The sequence below is a fragment of the Somniosus microcephalus genome, chromosome 17, assembly GCF_052327205.1.
Source record: "Somniosus microcephalus isolate GS21.2 chromosome 17, FLI_Smic_1.0, whole genome shotgun sequence".
NCBI lineage: Eukaryota > Metazoa > Chordata > Chondrichthyes > Squaliformes > Somniosidae > Somniosus > Somniosus microcephalus.
The window spans coordinates 19,712,566-19,726,749 of record NC_141003.1 but is presented as its reverse complement, the minus strand read 5'-3'; the positions used below and the strand labels follow the sequence as shown (position 1 = coordinate 19,726,749).

At 44.5% G+C, this 14,184-nt stretch overlaps 1 protein-coding gene across 1 annotated transcript in view; it reads right to left on the bottom strand.

Annotated features, from left to right (window-relative positions):
- Nucleotides 1-13,805, bottom strand: part of gys2 (glycogen synthase 2) — a 61,972-nt gene extending 48,167 nt beyond the window's left edge. The window contains exons 1-2 of the mRNA XM_086010019.1: nt 13,312-13,805; nt 7,130-7,311 (exon numbers count right to left, since the gene is read on the bottom strand). Of these exons, the coding sequence (XP_085866145.1) occupies nt 7,130-7,311; nt 13,312-13,432 (303 nt within the window). The 5' untranslated portion in view covers nt 13,433-13,805. The remainder of the gene's footprint in view (nt 1-7,129; nt 7,312-13,311) is intronic.
- Nucleotides 13,806-14,184: the final 379 nt, after the last annotated feature.

The window sequence follows — 14,184 nt, the reverse complement described above, 5'->3', positions numbered from 1 at the left end:
GCATAAAAACGCCAGCAACAGCGGTAAAGACAGAAAGCGCGGGAGGCGCCATCTTAATCCAGCGGGGAAGGCGGCAAAGCGCGGGAGGCGCCATTTTGTTCAATCGGGGAAGAAGGCAAAGTGCAGGAGGCGCCATCTTAGATCTCCAAGATGCCGAAGACTGGCAATATCACTGCCTTCGATAATGCAATAGAAGACTGGACCACGTATGTGGAAAGAGTCGAAGTATATTGCAAGGCAAATGAAGTAGCCGATGAGAAAAAGGCATCGGTACTACTAAACTTAATGGGCACAAGAACGTACGGCCTATTGCGGAACCTGATCACTCCAGTCAAACCGATGGCGAAGAGTTTTAACGAAATTGTTGATATCCTACAGGAACACCTAAATCCTACACCGCTGCTGATAGCAGAAAGATTTAAATTCCACAAGAGAAATCAGCATAAAGAGAGCAATGCTGATTACCTTACAGAACTACGCAAGCTATCAAAGCACTGCCAGTTCGGAGCAGGACTGGCAGATACCCTACGGGACAAATTTGTCTGTGGACTCCTGAGTGAAGGAACACAGAAGAAGTTACTCTGAGAAAGAGCTGACGCTAGATAAGGCTTTCAGCGTGGCAGTATCGTACGAAGCAGCAGCAAGGGGAGCTGCGGAAATACAGCAAAAACCACAGGAATACGGCACCCATGAAATGACACGGGGATTTGAAAAATGTTATCGCTGCGGCAGAACAACCCATGACCAGAAGGACTGCTGGTCTAAGGACAAAATATGCAGGCAATGCGGAAAGATGGGACACATTGCACGAGTTTGCAGGTCCGGGAAGAAGACGAACGACAACAAAAAGGCTACTAAGGAACAGTACAGGAAAGTACAAAAGATGACGGACAGTAGTTCCGAAGACCAGAAGAGCGATAGTGAATCCGGGAACAAGAGACTAAGCTGTCTCAAACTACACAACGTAATCGCAAAAGAGGATCACCGAACCATTTGGGTCACCCTCACGATAGCAGGGTCCCAAGTCAAAATGGAATTGGATACAGGATCAGCCCTGACCGTCATGAATCGACGAGACTACGAGCGGCTATTCTCACACATACCCTTGAAAGACACATCCATTGTCTTGAAGACGTATACGGGGCAGAAAGTATACCCCAGAGGGAAAATAAGGGTGCCTGTCGAATACAATGGCAAGGAAATACAGAAATTGTATCTGTACATACTGCAAGATGGTGGACCACCGTTATTGGGACGTGAATGGATCAGAAAGTTTAGACTGGCACTCCATTCAGGCACTGACTGTGGCTGGTAAAAAAGATGATGACGTCACACCTGGACAATTGTCAAAAATTTTAGCAAACGCTAAAGAGGTATTTCAACAAGAACTGGGAACTCTTAAAGGCGTAACCGCCTCGATAAAAATAGAAGAGAATGCAATTCCCAAGTTTTTCAAAGCAAGACCGGTACCGTATGCAATTCACCCAGCCGTCGAGGCAGAGCTGGAGAATCTAGAGAATGCAGGTGTGTTATCTAAGGTAGACTGGAGCGAGTGGGCGACACCCATCGTTCCTATCATGAAGAAAACGTTAAACAATAAGTCTGAGGAGCCAAGGAAGGTTCGCATCTGTGGGGACTTCAAGGTGACGGTGAACCCAGTCCTTCACACAGTACAGTATCCTCTCCCGAGGATAGAAGATATTTTCGCCTCACTATCTGGAGGGAAGCGTTTTACAAAAATTGACCTAGCACAAGCATATTTGCAGATGGAGGTTAAAGAATCCTCTAGGAAATATCTCACGATAAACACTCACAAAAGGTCTTTACCAGTATAATTGACTGGTATTCGGAGTAGCATCAGCTCTGGCGATATGGCAAAGAGCGATGGAACAAGTCCTGCAAGGGATTCCGGGGACTCAGTTACTTAGACGACATCCTAGTGACAGGTGAAAATGACAGTGAACACCTTGCCAACCTAGAGCAGGTGCTCACTAGACTAAGAGAACATGGGCTACGAGCCAATCGCCCCAAGTGCAAGTTTTTTAAGAAACAGATATCGTATTGTGGCCACGTGATTGATGAAGAGGGGTTACATAAGTCCCCTGACAAAATTGAAGCGGTAGTTAAGGCTCCAGCGCCTGAAAATGTGTCGCAACTGAGGTCATTCCTCGGATTGGTGAATTACTACCATAAGTTTTTGCCAAATTTGTCCATAATTCTGCACCCACTGAATGCCCTACTACAAACTGGAGTAGCATGGAAATGGAGCGATGAATGTAAGCGGGCCTCAGAAGTGTAAAGACTGAATCACTTCAAGAGAAGTACTGGCTCACTACAACCCATCACTACCGATAAGACTGGCGTGTGATGCGTCTCCCTACGGCATTGGAGCGGTACTGTCACATAAATTCCTTGATGGTTCAGAGAGGCCGATAGCTTTTGCGTCACGCTCGTTAACTTCAGCCGAGCGTAACTACGCCCAGATTGACAGCGAGGCCCTCAGCCTGGTGTGGGGGGTGAAGAAGTTCAATCACTACCTGCACGGACAGAAATTTACTCTACTAACTGATCATCAACCTCTTGTCTCCATTTTAAACCCCCAGAAGGGCGTCCCGATAATGACAGCACAACGGCTACAGAGGTGGTCCCTTTTCCTAGGGGCACACCAATATGACATCGAGTACAAAGGAACTAAACAGCATGGGAATGCTGATGGATTGTCACGCCTACCGTTGCCGATGGTGGAAGAAGCACCTGCAGTGGATCCTGTGGAGATATTCCACTCGACCATAGTCAAATGTCTACTTGTGACGAATGCAAACATAGAAAAGGAAACACAAAATGACCCGACACTCTCCAGGGTCTATGATTTAATGGTGATGGGATGGCCAGCACATGGCGAACCACTGTTGCCAGCATTCTCGCCGAGAAGAGAACAGCCGTCAGTGTGCCGAGGAACCTTGATGTGTGGATCCAGAGTAGTAATTCCACCCAAATTGAAGGATAGAGTGCTCAATGAGCTTCATGAGGGTCATCTGGGAGGGGTAAAAATGAAGAACTTAGCCAGAGCGTTTGTGTGGTGGCCGGGAATTGATAGAGAAATCGAAGAGATGACCAAGAGCTGTACAGGATGCCAGAAGGTCCAAAACGCCCCACCACAAGCCCCTCTACATCCATGGGAGTGGCCCTCATCTCCATGGCAAAGGGTACACATTGATTTTGCTGGTCCATTTGTGGACTCGATGTTTTTAATTGCGGTGGATGCACAAAGTGGCCAGAGGTAATAAAAATGTCCTCAACCACCACAGAAAAAACTATCACAGTCTTACGAACCATATTCGCCAGAAATGGGCTGCCTGAACAGATTTGCTCCGACAATGGACCAGTTTGTGTCTGAAGAGTTCCGGAGGTTCTTAAAGAACAATGGTGTTAAGCATTACACATCCGCCCCATATCATCCAGCCACCAATGGATTGGCTGAGGTTCGTGCAAACATTCAAGAAGGCTATCAAGGCAATGTGTAATGAAGACATACCCCTACAACACAAGGTGGATAACTTCTTGTTTGCCTACCGGAATGCGACACATTACCAACCAAACTCCAGCCATGATGTTCTTCAATCGAAGACTAAGATGCCGCTTGGATTTGGTTAAGCCAAGCATCAGAAGAGATGTGGAGAACAGGCAGTTTCAGAATATGAATGAAAGGCCAACCAGGAGTTTCAAGATAGGTCAACCAGTTTTGGCCCGGGACTACCACACAGAGAAATGGCAGCCAGGAACGATCTGCACACGGCAAGGACCTCTAATGTATACCGTGGACGTTGGAGAGCATTGTAAGATGCCATGCTGACCAGATTCTAGAGTCACTGGAAAACGCCAAATCCACACCACGATCCGATACACCTGGTGATGAAACCGAAGTACCAATTGCATCTACCTCAGAATCGGTGATATTGGAAGCAGACGAACCAAACAACAACGTTGATCCCGAATCAACTTTGCCAGAAGAACCCGATACCCCAAAGAGGCGTTATCTGGACAGAATCAGGAAGCCTCCTCAAAGACTGAATTTATAATTGTTTAATTTCAGCTAATGTATATAGCAACTGTAATTGTAAATATGTTATTTAATTATTAATCGAATGCTATGTACTGTTTAGCTAAAAGGGGAGGAATTGTAGTGTATGCACTTTGAAGAAGGAACTATATTCTGCAGCACCAGTAGTGACCACCGCTGTATATAAGCCTGTGTAGTAACTTTGTATAGTAGTTCCAGTTTTGTCTCCATTCAGTAAACACCTGTTATAACCAACTCCTGCAGTCCGTGTCTCAATTACACACGGACGTTACAGATGGTGTCGAGCTTCTTGAGTGTTGTTGGAGCTGCACTCATCCAGGCAAGTGGAGAATATTCCATCACACTCCTTACTTGTGAGGACCTAGCCCCTTATCCTCCATGTCCAAATTGGAAAATGACAAGACCAAGCGATATGAAATATCATTACAGGAAACTTTGGTTTATCCGGAGGTTGTATGCCCGGAAACCTCAATCTAATGGCAGAAATCAGCAGCCGTTTTGGTTAGGTTTTTTTTCTTCTCCTAGCATTTTTTTTTTTAAAAACAGTCAGGCTCTGGAAAGCATCTCTGTAGCTTAGCAACAGCTTCAGAGACGCTTCCAAGGTACGGGCCAAGTGTTTACAAGCTGTTGCTAAGCAACAGTGTTTGTTGTCAGATACGGAGATGAAAACCTCCTATCCTTCAACATTAGCGCTGGTCTATCCGGAAGTTTTGATAGATCGGCAGCAGCTCGGTCCAGTCGGTGCCGGATATCAGAACTTTTCCTGTACTCATCTGCTTCACAAAACACAACAAAGGATCAATGAAACAGAAAAACATTTTCAGTGAGGTACTGGAAGTTATATACATTTATCCAACTTCTGAATAAAATTACTATACCTGGATAAAATCACTGTTACATTTCATGTATTGATTTTACTGTATTACTTAGAGCAAATAAAACCAGTCAGCAAATCTCAATATCAGAATGTACAAATTAGTCAGCATTTGAAAGGCTATGTTAGAGGGGCCTTTCATCAGACCCTCGAGTGTTAATCTACCTTCAGCCGCTGACTGACCTACTGCATGTTTTAATTTCACATTTCAGTCACCTCCCCCAACTTTAATCAATTGTTTAGGTTTTGTACTAATGCTCAACTTGTTAATAAGAACATAAGAAATAGGAGCAGGTGTAGGTCATATGACCTCTCGCGCCTGCTCCACCATTCAATAAGGTCATGACTGATCATCGACCTGAACTCCATTTTCCCACCCGATCTCCATATCCCTTGATTCCCCTAGAGTCCAAAAATCTATTTATCTCAGCCTTGAATATATTCAGACTCAGCTTTCACAGTCCTCTGAGGCAGAGTATTCCAAAGATTCACAACCCTCTGAATGAAGAAATTCCTCCTCATCTCGGTCTTAAATGGCCGACCTCTTATTCGGAGACTGTGCCCCCTAGTTCTAGGCACGCCAGCCAGGGAAAACAACCTCTCAGCATCTACCCTGTCAATTCCCTTCAGAATCTTGTATGTTTCAATTAGATCACCTCTCATTCTTCTAAACTCCAGAGAGTATAGGCCCATTCTACACAATCTCTCCTCATAGGACAACCCTCTCATCCCAGGGATCAATCTAGTGAACCTTTGTTGCACCGCCTCCAAAGCAAATACAGGAAACTTTCTGGTATCCGCAAAACAACAAACCCTGTTACAGCTTCAAAACAGTCGGCCGCAGCTTAAAAGCGTCTCTGTAGCTAAGCAACAGCTTCAGCTAGACCTTGCAGAGCCTGACTGGAAAAAAAAAGCAACGAGAAGTAAAAAAACTTATAGGAAACGGCTCCTGAATTTTGACAGTAGATAGAGCTTTCCAGACATTTAACCTCTGGTTAAAACGAAAGTTTCCTGTATATCCTTCCTTAGATAAGGAGACCAAAACTGTGCACAGTACTCCAGGTGTGGTCTCAGCAAGGCCCTGTACAATTGTAGCAAGACTTCCTTACTCTTATACTCCAACCCCCTTGCAATAAAGGCCAACATGCCATTTGCCTTCCTTATTGCTTGCTGTACCTGCATGCTAGCTTTCTGTGTTTCTTGCACGAGGGATCCCAAATCTCTCTGAACACCAACATTTAAAAGTTTCTCACCATTTAAAAAATATTCTGTTTTTCTATTCTTCCTACCAAAGTGAATAACCTCACATTTCTCTGTTCTGCTCACAGCTTATTGTCCCACCTAGCTTTGTATCGTCAGCAAACTTGGATACATTGCACTCGGTCCCTTCATCTAGGTCATTAATATAGATTGTAAATAGCTGTCACCCCAGCACTGATCCTTGCGGCACCCCACTAGTTACAGCCTGCCAACCTGAAAAAGACCAGTTTATTCCTACTCTCTGTTTACTGTCCGTTAACCAATCCTCTATCCATGCTACTATATTACCCCCAACCCCATGAGCCCTTATCTTGTGTAATAACCTTTTATGTGGTACCTTATCAAATGCCTTTTGGAAATCCAAATATACTATATCCACTGGTTCCCCTTTATCTCCCCTGCTAGATACATCCTCAAAAAACTAATAAATTTGTCAAACATGATTTCCCCTTCATAACATTATTAGGCAGAGTCAACATGGTTTTATGATTTTCTAAGTGCCCTGATACCACTTCCTTAACAATGGATTCCAGCATTTTCCCGACGACTGATGTCAGGCTAACTGGCCTGTAGTTCCCGGTTTTCTCTCTCCCTCCTTTCTTGAATAGCAGCGTTACATTTGCTACCTTCCAATCCGCTGGGACCATTCTAGAATCTAGGGAATTTTGGAAGATCAAAACCAATGCATCCACTGTCTCTGCAGCCACCTCTTTTAATGTTCAAAGGAATTGGGAGCACTCAGGGTAATGGATGAAATTCCAAAATATAGAAATTGCACTGCCCAGATTGCCCCCATTTCCAATAAAGCCAATGGTTATGAAGTTACATGAATCAATGTTTACTATTGAATCGACACTGAACATGAGCAAGTTGCTTCCCCACCCCCCTGCCCCCAGACACAGGGTAGCCCTTACCTGAAACCCAAAATACCTCAAGGCCTCCATTGCCTTTTTTATGGCCGGGTTGCTTGGCTCAAACACTTCCACTTGCGTCTTTACATTCTGCTCATAATATGGACCTATCAGCACATAGTTCTCTCCCCATTCATCTGCTGTGACTTTGGCCTTCGTCTGGATGACAGTGTAGATACCACCAACTGAAAGAAAGAATTTAAAACCAAGTAATATGCTGTTAGAATACATCATTACTAGAGCATTTTAAGTCTATCCAGAGGACTTGTTGAAATGGTCCATGATCTCATTCACTCTTTCTGGGATCTTGCCTTGTGAAAAATCACCTGCTGCCTTTGTCTACACAACACTTCAAGTAGTAATTCCCAGGCAGTGAATTGAGATGGCTAGAGAATTGATGGCGCAACGTAGGTGCAACTTTTCTTCCTTATCTTTCTGATGGACAGATCTCAGAATGGCAGAACTGACATTATGCAATAGTACTGCTTTTACATGCGAGATCAGAATAAAATTTTGCATGCAGCTTTTTAATATTCTTTAAATTTATAAGCGCACATCACCTAGGAAAGACATTTAAAGAGTGTGCTAAGCTTAAAAAAGGGAGAGGACATGGAATCCTGATGGTGACTAGCTATGTCCACAATGAAAGTTAAATCAAAATTAATTGCCATTGTTGGAGATGAGCGCAATGGGAATGAGTCACTTGCCCAACATATTGATGTTATGCGCTACTGGGAGTACTGACCCCCCCACCCCTAATTTGTTCTCCTTTCCTGAAGATATTGATTCAGGCTGGTTCACAATCTGCCCTAGAGTACTTCACAAAATGGCCAGTCTTGTGTGAGCCTGGGGAGGAGTGGTGATGGGCTGGCCAGCCTTGAGTGGCACCATAACCAAGCCAGTTTACACACATGCATTTCCCAATGGAGCCCAATGTTAGCACCCCCAGCTAGTTGATCCCAGTTGAGATCAGCTAAAAGCAGGGATTGAGCCTCAAATCCTATGGATCTTTGTGCAGCTCAGTTCCACAGTAGGCAGTGACATTTATCACCAAGGGACTCTGATGCGAGTTAGGTAGGTCCTTTGTTAATGTAGAAAATTTGGTTGCCATTTTCATATCGTCGCATTTCCATTGGAGAATAGCATGAAGTAGAAGGATTTTCAGGCTGATTAACGCTCCTTCCATGCCCGTAACCATCTTTATAGCAGTCGATAGTGTACACACAACCCATACGGTGAGGGAAGGGGAGGCCACCCACGCCCAAAGGACACAACTATTCCGCTGGATAGCAACCCAGAATTTGGAGCCAGAGCTCTGGTTTCCACTCGCTGGGATTGTCTAGAACAGGGCTCGAACCCTGGTAATGGACTCGAGTGCTAGCACTAAGCCAAAGGCTCGCTCCCAACTTTGAGGTGTTAGCAATAAAGGAATAAACAACTACCATGCCTCCCCTCCCCCCCTCATATTTCTATTCCATTTTCCTTTCCACCAGTAGTATTTCCTTTTCCCAGCATTAGAAGTATTACTGGAATGCATTAAGATGCAAATACATAAATATCTAAGGTTTGAGGTTATGACTGGCATTCACCTGCCCACACAAGTCAATCAAGATAAAGAAGTAGTCTAGTGGTGAATACTGAAAACAGAATAATTAGTTACATGGCTGATAGATATCATTTGTGGATTGCAGCAGACATCATTTGGTGGAGGTTTGAGATTCCTACTGCATTGCCTCTATTTATTCAATAACCTCTAAACTCACAGAAATTGTATATGTTCATTCTACATTTTCGTACGTGTTAATTTTGACTCACTTCCCTTTAATAAACTAAACGTCTGACCAACCCTAATTAGTTTTTCAGCCAGCAGACTGGCTGGACATTTCTAAAGTGTAAATCAACACCCAATCTTAAAGACAATAGACCTCTTTCAACTGCCTGTCCAACCTCAAGACCTGATGAACCCTTTAAGTAAACACCAGCAAAATCAAAAGTCATTTCCTGCAAACGTTTATGTGCCTCCAGCCTCAGTTCAATTGACCTCCATAGCCAGAGTCTTAGGCTTAGCCCAGAGATCTGGAACCTTGGTGTACTGCTCAACTCCAAGCTCATCTTCCTCCCCCACATCTGATCCATTATCAAAACTGCATTCTTCCAGCTCTGGAAGATTGCCTACCTCTGCTCTTGATGGCAAAACCCTAAAAGTTGCATCTTAATTACTTCAAACCCTGATTTCTCCCATTGATCTCCTTATGGACTTCCAAAAACTACAGCTCATCTAAAACACCGTGGTCCTCAGTCTTCGCCTTTACTGAATCTTCACCCAACTCCACTGGCTTCCTGTGCCCCAGCAAATTGACTTAAAACAGTGAACCGCATGTTCAAACTCCTCCCATGGCCTAGCCCCACCATCCCTCATCAATCTCCTTTAGGTTTACGTACCCTGCATACACCTTCCACTCCTATCCTCCAAAAAGGAAATGCACTCTTCATTGCCCACTCCTCTCCTCTATTGGCAGCTGTTCTTGGTCAGCTACAACTCATCCACCTTCAAAAGCCTCCCTTCGCTTGAGCCATATTTTCAGGCATCCAATCTCTCGTTTCATTCTCACCACCCTGTGAAATTTCCGAGATGTTTGTGTGTGCGCCCGAGAAGAGGTAGAGAAGTGGTTGCAGTTCAATTATATATTTTATGACACGGAGACATTAGTATTTAAGTTCTCAGTTTATTTTCATTATCAGCAAATAAAACAAGAACATTCGATCTGGAAATCTTAACTTTTCCTATCCTTATCCTGTCCCCAAATTGCTTTGGACTTGGCAAAAAATGTTAATCCTAATACAAATAGCAAAATCGAGGAGGAGGATTTGTGGCCAGAGGGAGAATTCTATCCTGGAGCAACAGTCGGCCGTTTGCAGCAGTTTGGTGCCCTCTGTCTACACAAGAGAAATATCAGTTGCAAAAATACAAAGCAGGTATTGCAGCGGAATTAATCTTTGATCTAAGGAAATTAAAAGATTAAGGTCTGACCTACACACATGCCTACAATTTAGCAATTCCCAGCCCCAACTGCATTTGCAGTCCCCAGCCCCAGCTGCATTTGCAGTCCCAAATCAACACTTAGAACTTCCAAGAAGGGAAAGCAATGGATTTGAGCAAAGACCAGAATGCAAAGCAGTTCAAAAAACACAGTATTTTATCAAACAGAGTTGCATTGTGGTCCTTACCTGCATTGTGGAACTGCAACTCAAGTTACTGACCAGTATTGTTCCCACATTTCTTAGCAGCTCAATCCCCTCCCCCCTCCAGTCTTGGCATCAAAGGGAAGGGGGGGGGGGGGGAAGGGGAAGAGAGAGGGGGCAGGGCTGCCACACTGGCCATCTGCTCTGTTGCTATTCTCAATTATAGGCCGATTGCTTGTCCTTTGCTCCACTCTGCTTCTCCTGCCACTAACCTTCCAGTCTGGACTCCCACTGAAGAGTTTACAATCAGGAGGACAGTCCCAGCCGGAGGATTGTTACTGTAATTCCCTGTGCTCTGGTCCACACCTGCCAATGCTGGTTGCCAACTCTGCCCTGGGACAGTTGCACAGAGGAAGCTGAAAGATCCTCTGGAAACAACCTTCTGGGCAAGACAGCAACCTAACTCGCTTCCATCTCAAATGGGCTGAACTTCACTGGCTTCTGCGCTCTTCTCTTCTGCTCATTTGGGCTGAAGTTCACTTCCTCACCTGCTTCTGGCCTGTTTTTCACCCTCTTGCTGGCTTCTGGCCTTCACTGTTGTGAAATACACTGCTCCACTGGTTTCCTGGATTCATCTCCATTTGCCCACTGATCTCCTGGGCTGGACTTCAGCAACACCGCCAAGTTGAGCAGCCAGAAAAGGAACGGTTTACTAGCTTTCAATCAGCTACCTCAATGTTGTCCTGGTGCAATCCTCACTCACCCTTCCCACCTGATCCTTGATTCAACTGCACGCCTCATTGGTCCCCTGAATTACTGCCTATACTCCACTTTTCCACTAGCTTCTGGGCTGCCATGTTTCCTAGACAGCAGCCTGCTCCTCCACTCACCGCCCGAGTCATTCTGCACTCACGTCCTGGATCTTTCTTTTGAATTAGTGAACCCTGTATTTCCAACACTTGTTATTACCACAAACTGCTACTACTTCCTAGATGCAATACAAGTGTCAGATATGTTGGCCTTAACCAGAAACTTAGGTTACAACAAACCCAAGGTCCCCCTGAACTCTTACTTGGGTTTAAAAAATAGAGGAATAGAATATAAAAGCAATGAGATCACGCTAAAACTTTATAAAATCACTGGTTAGGCCTCAGCTGGAGTATTGTGGGCAATTCTGGGCCCCACACTTCAGGAAAGATGTAAAGGCCTTAGAAAGGGTAGAGGGGAGGTTTACCAGGATGATACCAGGAAAGAGGGACTTCAGTTATGAGGAGAGGTTGGAAAAGTTAGGACTGTTCTCCTTGGAACAGAGAAGGTTAACAGGTGACCTAATAGAGGTTCACAAGATGAGGAGAGGTTTTGATAGAGTAAATAGGGGAATAAAATATTCCCTCTGGTGAGTTGGTCAAAAACTCAAGGTCATAGATTCAAAATCATTGGAAAAAGATCTAGAGGGGAGAAGAGAAGAATTTTTTTCCCCCACTCAGTTGTCGGGATCTGGAACGCTGTACCTGGAAAGGTGATGGAAGCTGATTCTATAAAAGGGAGTTGGACAGGTGCTTGAGGATGAGGAACTTGCAGGGTTACGGACAAAAAGCGAGGATGTGGGACTAAGCATGACCGATCTTTCTAAGAGCCAGCACAGGCATGGCGGGCCGAATGGCCTCCTTCTGTGCTGTAAGCTCCTATGATTCGAATCACGTTGTAAGCAAGGGCTTTAGGTTTGTTTTTCCAAAGCAAAAAAAGTGGTCCCAAGTTGTGAACTGGGATTCTGAAAATCTTGTAATGCCATGTAATAAAAGAGAATTAACTTATTCTGGTCACTGTAAAGGCCTGTTATTTGAATTGGCAATTTTTTTTTTTGGGGGGGGGGGAAAGAGGGGGTGGGGGCTGGGATTGTGTCAGCTTTTTAAGAGCAGTTTGTCAACTTTTGACCAGGACAAGGGGTATTCCCCGCACGAGCTTATGACTGGCTGGACCATGCGAACTCCCACCCATGTGCTAGCCCCCTGCTTACCGAGGGCCAACTCGGGGAAGTGAGCCGGGACAGCTTCACTAACAATCTGGTTGAGCACCTCAAAAACAGATTCACTAGCAGGCTGCTGGTAACACGGGGAGGAAAATCAGGAAGCACTTTTTCCATACAAAAGTAATGGAAATCTGGAACGCGCTCGCCCCCAAAAGGCTGCAGATACTGGGACAACTGGAATTTTCAAAACAAAGATTAATAGATTTTTGTTAGGCGAGTGCATCAAGGGATATGGAGAACTAATGGAGTCGAGTTCAGATCAGCCATGATCTAATTGAATGGCAGAAGCTCTAGAACAGGCTTGAGAGGGCCTACTCCTGCTCCTTCCTATAAAAGTCAATGAATTGCATCAATATTTAAATATAAATCAGTCTAAAAGGAAAAAAAACAAACATCCATCTATAACCCAATCTGTGGAAGGGTTAGAGGTCATGGAAGTAACAGAAAATGCTGGAAAAACTCAGCAGACCAGGCAACATCCGTGGAGATAGAAAGAGAGTCAACATTTCAGGTCGAAACCCTTCGTCATTTAGAGGTCATGGATTCAGTTCCAGGCTTTGTGAACGTTATTCTATTACATGAATCTAACTGAAATGCCAAATTCTGTACAACTCAGAGTAAAGGCGGACGATGCAACTTCCCAGCTAGAAAACCAATCGCGTTGTCCAAACCAACCTACACGCTCCAGCCCCTCACTCACCCAGAGGCAACTGGCTAGAAGTTAATGAGCAACGTGTAAAGGCCAGAGGTCCAGAAAGCTGATAACACCGAGGCTGGCTGGGAAATTAAGGATTTACACGCCAGTTATAGGCTATTAAAAAGGGAGACTGAGATAAACCATTTTAGAAATTAAGCGTTCTTGTAAAATCCGACAACAAATTAGCATCTTTAATCTTCTAACGGTCTGGAGACATTGGGGAGCGGGTGGTTACCAATGCTTCGGGGGTTTCTGCAATTGAAGCCGATTACTGACCTTTGTTGGTGACTTCCCAAGAAACCTCAAAGAACATTAGATCTTCCACGGGTAAATTTTCATCTTCCCAGAGAGGGAGCCCGTTTAAAGAGGTCACCGAAAGTGACCTGACTAGCGGCATTTTTGTGAAGTCCCTTAAGGTCGAAAATGTACAAAAGTTGACTTTGCCTGTTCTTCAATCGTTAACGCTTGTTCTGGCTCCCCCCGCAAAGTGATGTCGTTTCATTTGGAAAGCACAGCAGTTACTCTGACGAGGTTTAAAGCGTCTCTCGGGAGTTAGGCACAAGCCCCTGGACTGAAAGCAGATAGAGGAAGGGTCCTGAGCAAAGAGACCTGCCAACAGCTGAGATATGCCTTTATCACGTGATTGCCCCAGTGTCCTGCCCCCTTCCCCGGAAGCAACACAATCCTCCCCAGTCAGGGTGTGCACTGCTGTTTAATTCAGGTCAAACCTCAAGCACCCTGTTATCTTCAGTTCGACATTGGTTAATAACTTGTCTGAATATCAATAGTGAACTTTGTTTCATTTACTTTTCTGCAAAACTTAAACAAGAACCACAACACACGTCCTTGCATAAGTCTCCACAAGTTCCAAAGTTTTCTCTTTTAAAAAAATATATTAATCCACGTTGAAACTAATCCTCCGTCCCCGACATGGTTTCAGATGCACGGAGGGCTGTCCAGAAACTGACATGAAATTGACATCACTTAGCTTTTTATGTGTGTAACCAAGATTCGGCCTTTCCAAGTAAAACAATCTTTTTCTATTTTTAAATTATTTCTTTACTTTTTATTTCTGTTCTCCATTTAAAAAAAAATGCCTTTGGGGCAAGGATTTACAACAACAGCTACAACTTGTACTTATACAGCGCC